General features: G+C 49.7%; 1 protein-coding gene across 13 annotated transcripts in view; it reads right to left on the reverse strand.

The window, feature by feature from the left end:
• CSGALNACT1 (chondroitin sulfate N-acetylgalactosaminyltransferase 1) overlaps window positions 1–12332 on the reverse strand; it is a 323001-nt gene that overhangs the window by 74529 nt on the left and 236140 nt on the right. For 12 of the 13 annotated variants that reach the window (XM_081524356.1, XM_081524353.1, XM_081524358.1 and 9 more), the window contains one exon: window positions 4668–5535. In XM_081524356.1, the coding sequence (XP_081380482.1) occupies window positions 4668–5277 (610 nt within the window). In that variant the 5' untranslated portion in view covers window positions 5278–5535. Of the gene's footprint in view, window positions 1–4667; window positions 5536–5562; window positions 5688–12332 lie in introns of those variants that run through there. The other variant, XM_081524364.1, reaches the window with a different exon arrangement.

The raw sequence follows: 12332 nt of genomic DNA on the forward strand, positions 1-12332 counted from the left end.
TCAGGGCACCATCAAAATCTTCACTTTCTCGTGACTCTTGGCTCCGCTCCATCTCACCCTAAAATCAAGTCTTTCGGCATCTGACCCACTCTTGCTTCCACTAACCCTAGAAAGGCTGGAGCAAGCGAGTTGCCCAGCCTGGTTCAGAACCACCCCGCAGGGACGGCAGACACAGCACCTCACACAGGACTCACGGTATCCGGTGTTTAGATGGTGACAATAGTAATTCAGGAGGCTACACTTTTTTCCTAAAAGAAATCATCCCTGAATATTCATTGGAAGGACTGATGCTGAAGCTCCAATACTCTGGTCACTCAATGAGAAGATCTGACTCACTGGAAGAGACCCTGATGCTGGGAAAGATTGAGGGCTCAAGGAGAAGGGGAAGACAGAGGATGAGATGGTTGGATGGCATCAACGACTCAATGGACATGAGTTTGAGCAAGCTCCAGGAGATGGTGAAGGACAGGGCAGGCTGGTGTGCTGCAGTCCATGGGGTCACAGCAAGTTGGACACAACTGAGCAACCGGACAACAACAAATTGTTTTATGGCTGATCTCAACTGCAGGTCCGAGAGCTCTATTTAAAAAATGCCATCGAAGCCAAAAGTCATGCCACTCAGACCTAAACAGGAGGCATTAAGCCACAAAGGGCAGTGTTCTGTTCACTTGAGATAAACAGCTGGGCTTCCGAACGCACAGGATCTGATCGTGTTTTTCTCCTTTATCTTCTTTTCCCAGATGGTTGTACCAAAGATTCATGTTATTATGTGAGAATCCGATGCAAAAATCAGTGCCAGAAGAAACATCTGGAAATGAAGGTCAACGTCGCTTCCTCTGTGTTTTAGAGATAGATAATAGCTCAATCAGCGTGGATAACAAATTAGACGGTCATCAGCGGGCATTCCCCCTCCGCAGGTTCCACGGAACTGCAGGAAGTGGCCACCGTCAGAGAAGACTCTGTCCGAATCCCCCCTTTCCAGAGAGCAGGATCTGCAGAGCTGAGGCACCCCTCAGGAATGGTCCCTCAGCAAATCAGGAATGGTCCCTCAGCAAAGCCGAGAGGAACAAAGCTGAAGCCGTGCTTCATATTTTGCAGGAGGCTGGGCTGGGTGGGCCTTGGGGGACGTGAAAGTTAGCCTCTTACCGAAAGACGAGACCCAGCTGCTGGGAGGTATGCGGGGTCTGGACCAGGGTCACCCAGCCCCCTGCCCTGGCATCATGCCTCCTGCCCCAGGGCTGGCTTTTCAGTCTACACAACCATTATCATCCAGAAGCATTCTCAGACTTTCATTATTCTTCGTCTAAACACAAAGAACTCCCATCCTTATCACCCGAGTTCAGGGTTCAGCCACACCCCTACAGGGGTGTGGAGCCCAGGTCTGCCCGAAGACTCCCACTCAACTGCCTGCTGACACCCAAACACAAAATGGTCCAAGGTTAGGTTTACAAACCCAGACACATTCTCTTAAAGATAGACTTCATCCTCACAAGGTTCTGCCGCTTGTTCTAATTACCGTGGAAAGTGAAAGTATGAAAGTGTTAGTCGCTCAGTCTGACGCTTTGCGACCCCATGGACTATAGCCTGCCAAGGTCCTCTGTCCACGGGATTCTCCAGGCAAGAATACTAGAGTGGGGTGCCATTTCCTTCTCCAGGGGATCTTCCCGACCCAAGGACTGAACCCGGGTCTCCCCCATCTGAGCCACCAGGGGAGTTGCAAACTTCCAGTTTACAAATCTAAACATGTTACTGCAAAGACAGACTTCATCCTTACAAGATTCCGTCACTTGTTCTAGTTACTATAGAAAAAAGATTTCAAATCAGACCCTTTCTCTTCCCTTCTTTCTCCTCCACTGGGTGTAGATCAAACAATCATGAACCAGGATTCCAAAGATCTTCATATGTAATTCAGTCCAACCACCTCTCTGATGACAGAATCATCAGTTACAACCTCCCAGCTATCCAGCTGATGACAGAATCATTGTAGAGACAGAAACCCCACTTTGTTCAGAAATGTCTCTGTCTGATAGTTACTCCTTGCACTGGATTTAACTCTGCCTTCCTGCAGTTTCTGGCCAGCGGAGTCTTTTGTTGACACTCCATTTACTGAGAAAGTAAAAACTGCCTCCATAGTCTTTTGTGATAAGAATGAAAAAGTGGTATGAACTATGTGTATGACAGTTAAATATGTGTAAACATATTTGAAGTGCTTGTGTCCATTTATCATCGTACGAAATAGCTGAGCAGACCTTCCCCAAGTTTGGAAGGCATGTGTGGACCGACCTATCTTCTCATATAGGGTGTTACCACACGAGGCAGCGTGACAAGCAGTCTCTGAGAGGAAGTCAGCCATGCTACATCAGCTCAGGGACCAGAGGTCCGGGTCTCTCCTGACGGAGAACCACAGGCCTTACACTTCAGATACTGTGCACAGAAAAGCAGAGATTTTAAACATGAATGCAGATTAAAGCCACAAGGGTGAATGTGCCCAAGTGCAGGCACAGATCTATAATAAAGTTCTTTTGAAACGGTTTTGTGTGAGGGGCAACCAGGAATTCCTTTTAAAGGGTGTTTATAATGATTTTCCCTGGCAGTCAGCGAGGCAAACAATAGTTGTTGAAATGTTTCATAAGCTCTCAAGCACTCTAAAAATGGGAGGCTACAGCCTCACAATATTTTAAACACTTACTTAGTGCTCACCCTGTGTTTACTAGCTTCCCGGTATGCTGAGCATTTTAATACCTCAGAATAAATAAGTTAAAAAAATCCTGACACCTGTGGATGAAAAATGGACACTTGTCATCTGCCTCTACAAGGATGAAGTCACTAGCTACTGCAGTCACTGACCTTCAACTTACTTACCCTGAAAGGAGTTTGAGATTGAGAGTAAAAACGAGGCACTCAATTCTCTGGGAAAAACTGGTGGAACAGGTCTCAGATAGATACTTTCAAGAGAAGATTTTAGGAGCCCTATTTCCTGTATCTTCTTGTATGTAGAAAAGTACCAAAATCACGAACAATGACATCTGCTCCTCATGACTAGCAGCAACCTTCTGCCAAAATGTGTTGTTTCATGGACCCCTCTTTACCAAAATCACATATAGCCTGGCCTCCACTCCACTTCTTGGTGGGGCATATCCTCAGAGATGTCTGAGATGCTGTCTCACTGGCTAAAGTCCTCATTTTGCACCAAAATAAAACTTAATTCACAATTCACAGGTTGTGCTTTTTTTTTCCAGTTGACACATCAGAAGCTTGACCTTGTGTAAGATTTATTTACCAAGCTCCAGGTATATGAAAACAGATAATATATCAAAACTGCATTAACTTACGGTTCACCTGTAAAAGGAAAAACAGTAAGACAGGAAGGCATCCAAAGAGAACAGGCATGAGGAACAGAGAGAGCGTTTCTGATACGACTAAAGGCAGTTTGTCCTGCCTGTAGGTTGATGAGATGGTCATTACAGAACCAGTAGGGAGCAGGGTGAGTGGACAAGCCACGTGTCTGGGAAGTACGACCTATTCAGAAACAGGAGGAAAAGCTGGGCACCCTCCAAGGCAGCTCCTCTCCCAAATTATTAGCTGATTTTTGAATCGGTAACAATGGAAAAATCGGTAAGAAGAGCCTGCAAGAAACTTCCAAGATGAGGCTGCTTTCTTCTAAAACTGGCACAAACACAAGTTAATACTAGGTTGCTCTGCATCCCCAAAGAAAAGAGCCATTCACTCTCTCAGTTTCCAGGTGCTCCGACTACCTGCCCAGTGTGACCCAGTGGTTAAGGACCTGGATGCTGGAATCAGAATTCTGGGTTCACATCCCATTGTCACTTGGTAAGGGAGCAATTTTAGGTGATTTACTTAATCTGAGCCTCCATGTCCTCACTCCCCACCCCAAAGGGGTCACTGCAAGTATAAACGCTAAAACAGAGCTGGACCAGCATAAGTGCCACAGGCACACATTGGCTACTACTGTCCTATCCGTGGCCTGACGAAAGGACCCTGTCTCCAGAAGTGCCTGTAAGAAGCCATAAAACGAAAACTGCCTGTCATACTCAAAACCCCTCTTGGGTAAGCCGGCATAAACCAGTCTAAGATGGTACAAACTGGTCTAAACCAATCTAAACTGGTCTCAGCCAGTTCAAACAGGTCTAACCCAGTTCCACCTGGTTCAACAGCTGGTTCAACCTGGCCTCAACCAGTTCATACAGGTCAAACCAATCTGAGGCTTTTTATACTGGTCTAAGCAAGTCTCAGCCAGTTCAAACAGGTCTAAACCAGTCTCAGAGGCTTTTTTAAACTGGTCTAAACAAGTCTCAGCGAATTCAAACCAGTCTGAACTGGTCTAAGTCGGTCCAGGCCTGGGATCATGGTGGATTTGTGCTTGCTTCAGTCAACCGTACTGTCTGTTCCTGGACAGAGGGGCTGGGGTGCTGCCCTGGTCAGCTTCTCCTCAGCTTCCTTTGTTCCCTCCTTGACTCTGCACCTTCCCTGGCCACGCTGAGTTGTCTTGCAGGTCACAGCCACCGCAATCCGTCATCCTGAAGTGGCTCACACAGAGCTGTCTGCCCCATCTCCAAAACCACCGCGGACCTCCGCAGCCCGGCCCTGCCTGGGCCCGGACCCCGGCCCCTCCCACCACTTCCCACCCCGTTGGCGAGCCGGCCAACCTTCGATGAAGTCCGAGGCCGTGTAGGGCCGCTGGTCGGGGCTGCTCTCCGCGGGGCTGTTGAGGGCCTCCACGGCCGACTGGATGGCCTCCACCAGCTCGTCCCGCTTGTCCTTGCGCACGGGCTTCTCCTCGGGGTGGCGGGTCAGGCCGGTTTCCAGCTGGTACACCTTGTGCAGTGTGAAGCTGTCGAAGGGCACGGCGGCGTACTCGGTGGCCTGCTTGACGCCGGCGTGCACCTCCGCCCTGTCCACCTGTGAGCGCAGGAAGGCCAGCAGGTCGGCCTGGGCCCTGGCGGGGGCACCCGCGGGCTCCCCCGCCAGCTGCTGCGCGGCCCTCAGCTGCTCGCTCCGCTCCTGCAGCTCGTCCTGCAGCTGCGCGATCTGCCTCTTGAGGCTCCCCACGTGGTCGCGGTGACGCTCCTCCCAGCCGAGCACCGCCGCCTGGGACCCGGCCCTGCCCGTGGGGCCGTTGGCCCTGGGCAGCCCCAGCCGCTCGTCGTCGCCCCTCGGAGTGCAGGCCAGCATGTAGAGGACGGACACCGCGCAGCAGAGAAGCACCAGCAAGACCACCACCCGGGAGGCCCAGGCGAGCAGCCCCCGGCGCAGCATCCTGGCTCAGGCGTCGGCCATGCGGCCCCGGCCCGCGAGGGGCGTCCCCAGACTAGACCACCGGGAGCACGCGTCCGAGGCCCCCCGGGCCGCTCTCATCCATTCCTGTCTATACCGCCACGCCTTGTTCCTGGGAGGCCGCCACCACGCGCAGCACTTTCCTGACTTCTGAAGGACGAACTTGCGGGCAGAGGCAACAAGTCGGGGAAACCGTCCAAGTGGTCAGGCTCATTCCCATCGTAACCTTCCAGAGGGGATCTGGGGAGAGAAGAGGACAACACTCACTGGAGACAGTAACCTCCTTGTGTTCACCATGACGATCAATAATCAATATGCAGTGGGGTTTATGGAAAATACTGGGAATTCCCGGGCAGTCCAGTGTTTAGGACTGCTACACTCTCACTGCCCTAGAGCCGGGTTCATCCCTGGGCAGGAAACTCTGATCTGCAAGTCATGCAATGTGGCAAAAAGAAAAACGAAAATGCTTACAACAGGTGATTACATATTGTTTGGTGTTTCTGAATCAGCATACAGATACCCATTTGCAGAGGAGTGCACACAAAAAACAAAGCATGCAAAAAAAAAAAATAGGAAGAAAAGATGGCGAAATGTGAGCTCTCTCTTACTAGAGTAGGATTAATGGTGAGTTTTCTTTATCGTGTAAATTGTCCACAATGGCACGTATTATTTTCGTGGTTAAAAGGGAAAAAGCAAAACTTAAATGACAAGGGGATTGCAGACAGGGCCTGCCCAAGCCCTGCTAGATGCAAACAGTGAGCATCTGTGATCTTGAGGGCACACGCCCAGGGCAGAGCTTCAAGCCAGCTCAGAGTGGTCCTCACCCTTTCTGCTGAGCAGCGCGGAAGCACCTGGAGGCTCAAATATGCAAATGCTAAGTTTGGATGGTAACGTGCAGAATGAGCAGATGGTTTTTCCAGGGCAATGGGTGATGAGGTTACAGAGAAAAGGATGAGGCTGGGAGAAGGAGACCTGAAATACTTCTTGGTCAGAACTCAAACCCAGGATGCCTCTGCCCACCCTCCAGGAGGAATTCCCTGTCCTGGTGGCTCACCAGGAATACCCAGCCAGAGCACAGAGCCTTTCACACACACTCTGCACCTCAACTTCACCATCCCCCAAACAAATGCGGAGCTACCTGGCTCTGACCCTCTGCCCCCCTTTCCCGGGCACCTCTTTCCTCATCCACCCATCAGTGACCCTCTCTTCCTCATCCCCTCCACCTCCTCTCTTCCTCAATCCCCTTTTCTCAACTCCCTTGCCCATCTGAGCCAGGAAAAAGAAAGAATAAGTGAGTCAAATAAGATTTCTTGTTTGGGGAGATTTTAATAAATTTTCCTAGATGCATCTTCTTATTCAATATATCACTTCTCTGAAAGGAGATCCCTGAGGGTACTGTGTCTGGGTCATTTTATAAAAATTCAACACTTTAAAAAAATCCCCGCGATAGCAAAGTTACTTTTCACATAGTCTTCACTCGACCTAGATATCCAGATTCTCGCTTCATTTACCGGTGGGCTGTCTCACTGATGGACCAGAAGAACTCTAGGCAATTAGCAGCTTCTGGCCTCCTGGGAGAAGGAGAAGGTGATCCTTCTGCACCCTCCGTGTGCTGAAAATGCAGCGAACAGCAGGGCTCACTGAGTCTGAGTAGTCACCCCTTTGTACTTCAGCCACAGCTGGGAGTTTCTCTCCTACTTCCCAGGTGATGTGCCTCTTACAGATATTACTATGCTATCAAAATAGTTCATTTCCCAATTTTCCGCTAAGATGCAACACATAACATTCTCTCCAATGTTCCCCTTGGCCTGAGGATTCTCCAGCCTGTACTTTAGCACAGTCCATGGTTATCAGTGTTGAGTTTAAAGTGCATGTTTAGGGCATGTTCCTGTCTGATGAAAATACCAGGATTTATGTAATTACTATAATTCTGTGATTAAAAACATCTCAGCTTGGGTATTCAGGCACCATGCTGTTTTTAATGACATCCCTTGGATTAACTCATTATATGCGAGTACTAAATTACCAGTGAAGACATGTTACCATGTTATTCGGCCACTTTAAAGACTTTTACTTTAAATGGATTGTCACTAAAGACCAAAGAAGCAAATCAAAAACAAAACAAAAATGGAACATTCAACACCATTTATTGTGCTGGGGAAACAAAGTATGCAATCTTTCTAACGTTTCGAATGGAATAATTGTTGCATTTGCATAATAAATTGAAATCATGTTGGTTAACTGAAGCAGTGCATTAAAGCAATGGATAAAAAATTTTTTAAACTGTACAATAATTATTTTGTTTTGGTCCATAAATCTCTTGAAAGTCTAGCCCAGCTTTTGAAGTTCACTAGTATAAATTTCAAAGTTATTTGGTATTTCACTCTTTGAGATATAAAAGGAGAAAAAAACCAGGCCTAGTAAGAAATGACTTTTTAAAAGAAACAAAAGCCATAAAAACTACTGCCAAGGGAGCAGTGATGGATTGCTCCTTTTAAAGGTCAGGAGCAGATAAGGTACATCAGAAACAAAATTCCGCACCTCTCAACACACAGTGGTGTTTGCTGTTTCTAGCCATTTATCCTGTAATCAAAATAGTAACTCCACATTTGCCTGCTGGAGTCAGGAGGCTCACCCTCTCCACTCCTGCTTCTATGGAGACATAGTGTTTTTCATCTGCAGCAAAGTTGTTACCTTCCCAGCTCTACCACATACCTGTACGTGTACAGGACGCCTCGATGAGATACGACCAAACCCAGACCAAACCTACAACCAAACCACAGAGGTCCAGCCTCTCCTGCTCTCTGCAGAGGTGTTGGGAGAATGAAACAGTTAATGTTTACACTGTGTTTACAGCTGCAGATGGAGCCCACCATGTAATTACCAGACACTATCATCAGTGACAGTGAAAATACAGCTGTACCATCCCAGTAACATTGTGCTACTATTTAAAAAACTTAGAAAAGGCACCCAGATTTCACAGGAGTTCCATCTTTGGAGTAGTTAGGGGCAAGACTTGATGGAAGAGCCAACTCATTGGAAAAGATCCTGATGCTGGGAATGATCGAAGGCAGGAGAAGAGGGCAACAGAGGATGAGATGGTTGGATGGCATCAGTGGATATGAACTTGGGCAAACTGAAAGATGCTGAGGGACAGGGAAGCCTGTTGTACTGCAGTCCATGGGGTCTCAAAGAGTCAACCATGACTTAGCGACTGAAAAACAACAAACTCCTGTCAGTAACCAACCTTAGGACGAGTAAAAGGGAGGTGCATGTTTCTGTTTTTTAACTACAAAAAAATCCTTGTGCTCATTGCCGCTTGCCAGCTACATTTTACTTTTTTTTTTTTATCTTTTTTTACCTTTTTGTCATTGCAATTAGCATTAGATTTTTCTTGTACTCTAGTTAGTAGAGCAAGATTAAGGATGATTTTTTTGTTCATTGTTTAGAGAGAAAAGAGCATAAATGTACCAGACATTTCAAAATACTGTTTTACAAAATAACCAAATACTAGGTTTTTTTAAAAAAATCCTGATTAAAAGTAGACATAAAGTAATGATAGATCACTGTGAATTCAAGCAAGAGCATACACTTTATGTCTGTTTTTCAGAAAAGTTCAAGAGAATAAACAGTGAATATAGCTTTAAAGCAAAAGTTTGACTCAAATACAGTATTTTAGAGAAAAGTCCACATGAGAAGTAATACTTTTTTTCTTTTCACTTCACCCAGTCGTGTCTCTTTGCGACCCCATGCACTGTAGCCCGCCAGGCACCTCTGTCCATGGGATTTCCCAGAAAAGAATATTGGAGTAGGTTGCCATTCCCTTCTCCAGGGGATCTTACCAACCCAGGGATCAAACCCAGGTCTCCTGCATTGCAGGCAGACTCTTGACCATCTGAGCCACCAGGGAAGAAGCCCTTTTACTTTGTTGCCACCTTCATTTCAAATGTCCATCCTTCCCAAGAGCTCCCCCAGGGCTTCCCTGCCCCAGCCAAATAAATCCCCAGGGATGTTCTGTGATGCACACCGTCCCAAAAACCCTGCACTTATTGATTAGACTGAAGGGACATCCAAACACAGTGGCTTTGCTGCTGTTTTTACAACCTCTGAGCAACAAAAGGGCAGACGGAGGTTCCTCCAAGGTCCGCTGTGAGGGCAGACCATGCTGCAGAGCAGTGCTCGCCAGATCACCCAGGGCTGAGCCCACCTGACGCAAGGTCACTCCCCAAACTCTCGAGCTGGACAAGGGCTCTCGGGACAGACAGACTGACCCTAAGGGCTCTGCCCTGGGGTATGCAGGCAGGGGGCTGCTTAAGGAATTTCTTTCTGAACATTCAAGGTGGAGGGTCTGAAAGACACAAGGGCCTAAGCCAAGGGGCTCAGCCATGGGGTGGGTTTCTCAGACTCCAGCTGCAAGCCATCTGACAGCCCTGACATCCTGCCTGACCAGCAAGCGTCCGGGGCAGCCCCAGGCCTCAAGACAGCACAGCAAGGGCCCAAGAGGGGGAAGAACCCAGGATGCTGTCACTATTCATCCCCGCTGTTACTGAGCACCTACTAGTACAGTGCCGACAAGAAGTTACAGGAGATGAAAAGGGAACCAAGCACAAGCTCCAGCAGCAACTCCATGAGCTTGTAGAGGAATGAAGCCCTTTGCCAATAAATATAACATGAGCCCTTAACCGGCAAACTACATTGAGACAGACATCATCGTTAATGCCAGGTTCCCACCTACCAAATGTATGGGGGATAGCGATTGAGAAGTACAAAAAAATAAATTTCAAAATGACAAAAGCTTAAAATGAATGTTAGGCATCCACAACATTCATTAAGGTAGGCAAGCGGCTACAGGGACTGCTTATCATTTCATCTTAGAGTGGAAACTCTGAGAGTGAAATAAAGACACGTCTTAAGTTTGGTCCAGGGTGAGGACAGTAGACATTAAAATTCCAAAGCCAGGACAGAGGCGCTCTTAAGATGCGTGTCCCAGTTTCACTCTACAGACCCCAGTGGACATTTCGGTCAGCAGGGCTCTGGCCTGTGACAGAGAGAGCCTTCCAAGGGGCCTCTAGGAGTGTCCCTGAGCAGCTCACACATGCTGAGGACCGCAGGACAAGCCCGGCTGGGAGACGCGACCGGGGCGGCAGCAGGCAGAAAGGTTGGAGGGGCTCGGCAGCCTTACTCAGCACAATGACAGGCCTGAGTGACAGAGGAGCCTGTTCAGGGAGTGGCCATAAAGCCCAGGGAACAGCTCCACCCTGCGCACACACCCAGCCAGAAGGGCGGGAGGGGAAGAAAACCAGCCCTGTGTCCTGAGCTAGGAAGCGGGGGGCCAGGGCCCCAGGCCGCCCTGCGCAGCGGCTCCTCGGGGGCACAGACAATCGGCTCTTTGACGGCAGAGGTGCAGCCAACCCTCAGTGGCAGGATTAGCTGTACTAATGGAGCATAAATCGAGGTCCCATCTCCTGGATAAGCACACCACCCTGAATGTGTGTGGAGAAGGCATCCTGCAAGAATGCTTATTCAGAGAGCCTTCAGATGCTCTCAGAAACATATACAAAGTGACTCTGTAAGCCTCACCCTGGAAAAGACCCTGATGCTGGGAAAGACTGAGGGTAAGAGGAGGAGGGGGCGACAGAGGATGAGATGGTTGGATGACATCACCAACTCAATGGACATGAGTTGAGCAAGCTCCAGGAGTCGGTGATGGACAGGGAGGCCTGGCGTGCTGCAGTCCATGGGGTCGCCAAGAGTCGGACACGACTGAGCGACTGAACGACAACAAACCCTCGGCCCACCTCAGCGCTGCACGGAGAATTCTCTCCGCCTCCACTTAGCTCCCGTGTGCACCGGGCGGCTCCCAGCACGGCCTGGCATCCCTGCCCCGCCGTCGGCCTGGGGCACGTGTGAGGGGCTGACACCACCCACAGGGGTGCTGGGAATTCTGCAGAATCCAGCAAAAGGCAGACCAAAGCCACTCTGGGAGCTGAAGACGCCAGCTCTCAGCCCCACCTCCCTGCCTCCTGTGGACACACTTCTAACTCTTTCCCACCTGGTCTCTTAGAGATGCGAATCTACCAGCAACTCCTGCCTGCATCCTGCGGACCACAGCAAGCTGCCTCTCGTGCACATCCGCCACTTTAGGGCTGAAATGTTGCAGGGACATTAAAATGGCTGGAAAATGAGCATATTCTTCCCAAATCACACCCCTGGGAGCTGCGGAGCCACACTTCTCAGGCATCGCACATCTTTCTGCAACACAAGCATCTCTTCTCCAGGCGGCTTGAGTCAGCACCCATCCTGTGCCAAGCGCTGTCAGCCTCAGGGTGCTTCTGACAGCAGCTGAGGAGCACAGGGAAGATCAGTGTAGTTGTCCACACAGGACCAGGTATGGGCCAGCGGGGCACAGCCTGCCCCTGACATCACAGCATCAGTGTGGTCAGGGAGCATCCTCGCGGCCTCCCCAGCTTGACGCCAGGCTGCCTGGCCAGAGGCTCTGTTCACGACAGAACCAGGCTCTGAGGGCCACGCTCCTCCTCTGCCCTCAGATGGGTGGTCTCCAAGCTGATGGACATAAACAGCATGGCATGCCCGGCAGGAAGTGACCAGTGGGCAAGGACCAAATGTCTAATGGATTCACTGACAAGCTATGCACCAGTCTTACAGTACTGTTGCATTACATGCTCACAAAACAACACCCCGACAACAATGAATCATAAAAAATGCTCTGAATGTCTTCTCACCCCAGTGGACCGTCCTGGGCTTCCCAGGGACCTGCTTCTGGGTCCCAAGTAACTGCCCTCCTCACCACCTTTCATTCCGGTGTCCCCGGGACACAAAACTGCAGCCCCACCCACCCAGGGCCCAGGGCAGGCTCCCAGTCCGCAGGGTGACCCTCCTGCCTCTGGACCCCTGGCGCCATCCGAGGGTCTCCAACACCAACTGCCAGGACACTGCCTGCCTGGCCCCACCACGAGCATGCTTCCCTCCCTTCCACCCTGGAGGACCTGGACCTCATGGCCTTCAAGATGCCCTGA

This window comes from Giraffa tippelskirchi, chromosome 8 (genome assembly GCF_054371585.1).
Source record: "Giraffa tippelskirchi isolate mGirTip1 chromosome 8, T2T-mGirTip1v1.2.pri, whole genome shotgun sequence".
Lineage (NCBI taxonomy): Eukaryota > Metazoa > Chordata > Mammalia > Artiodactyla > Giraffidae > Giraffa > Giraffa tippelskirchi.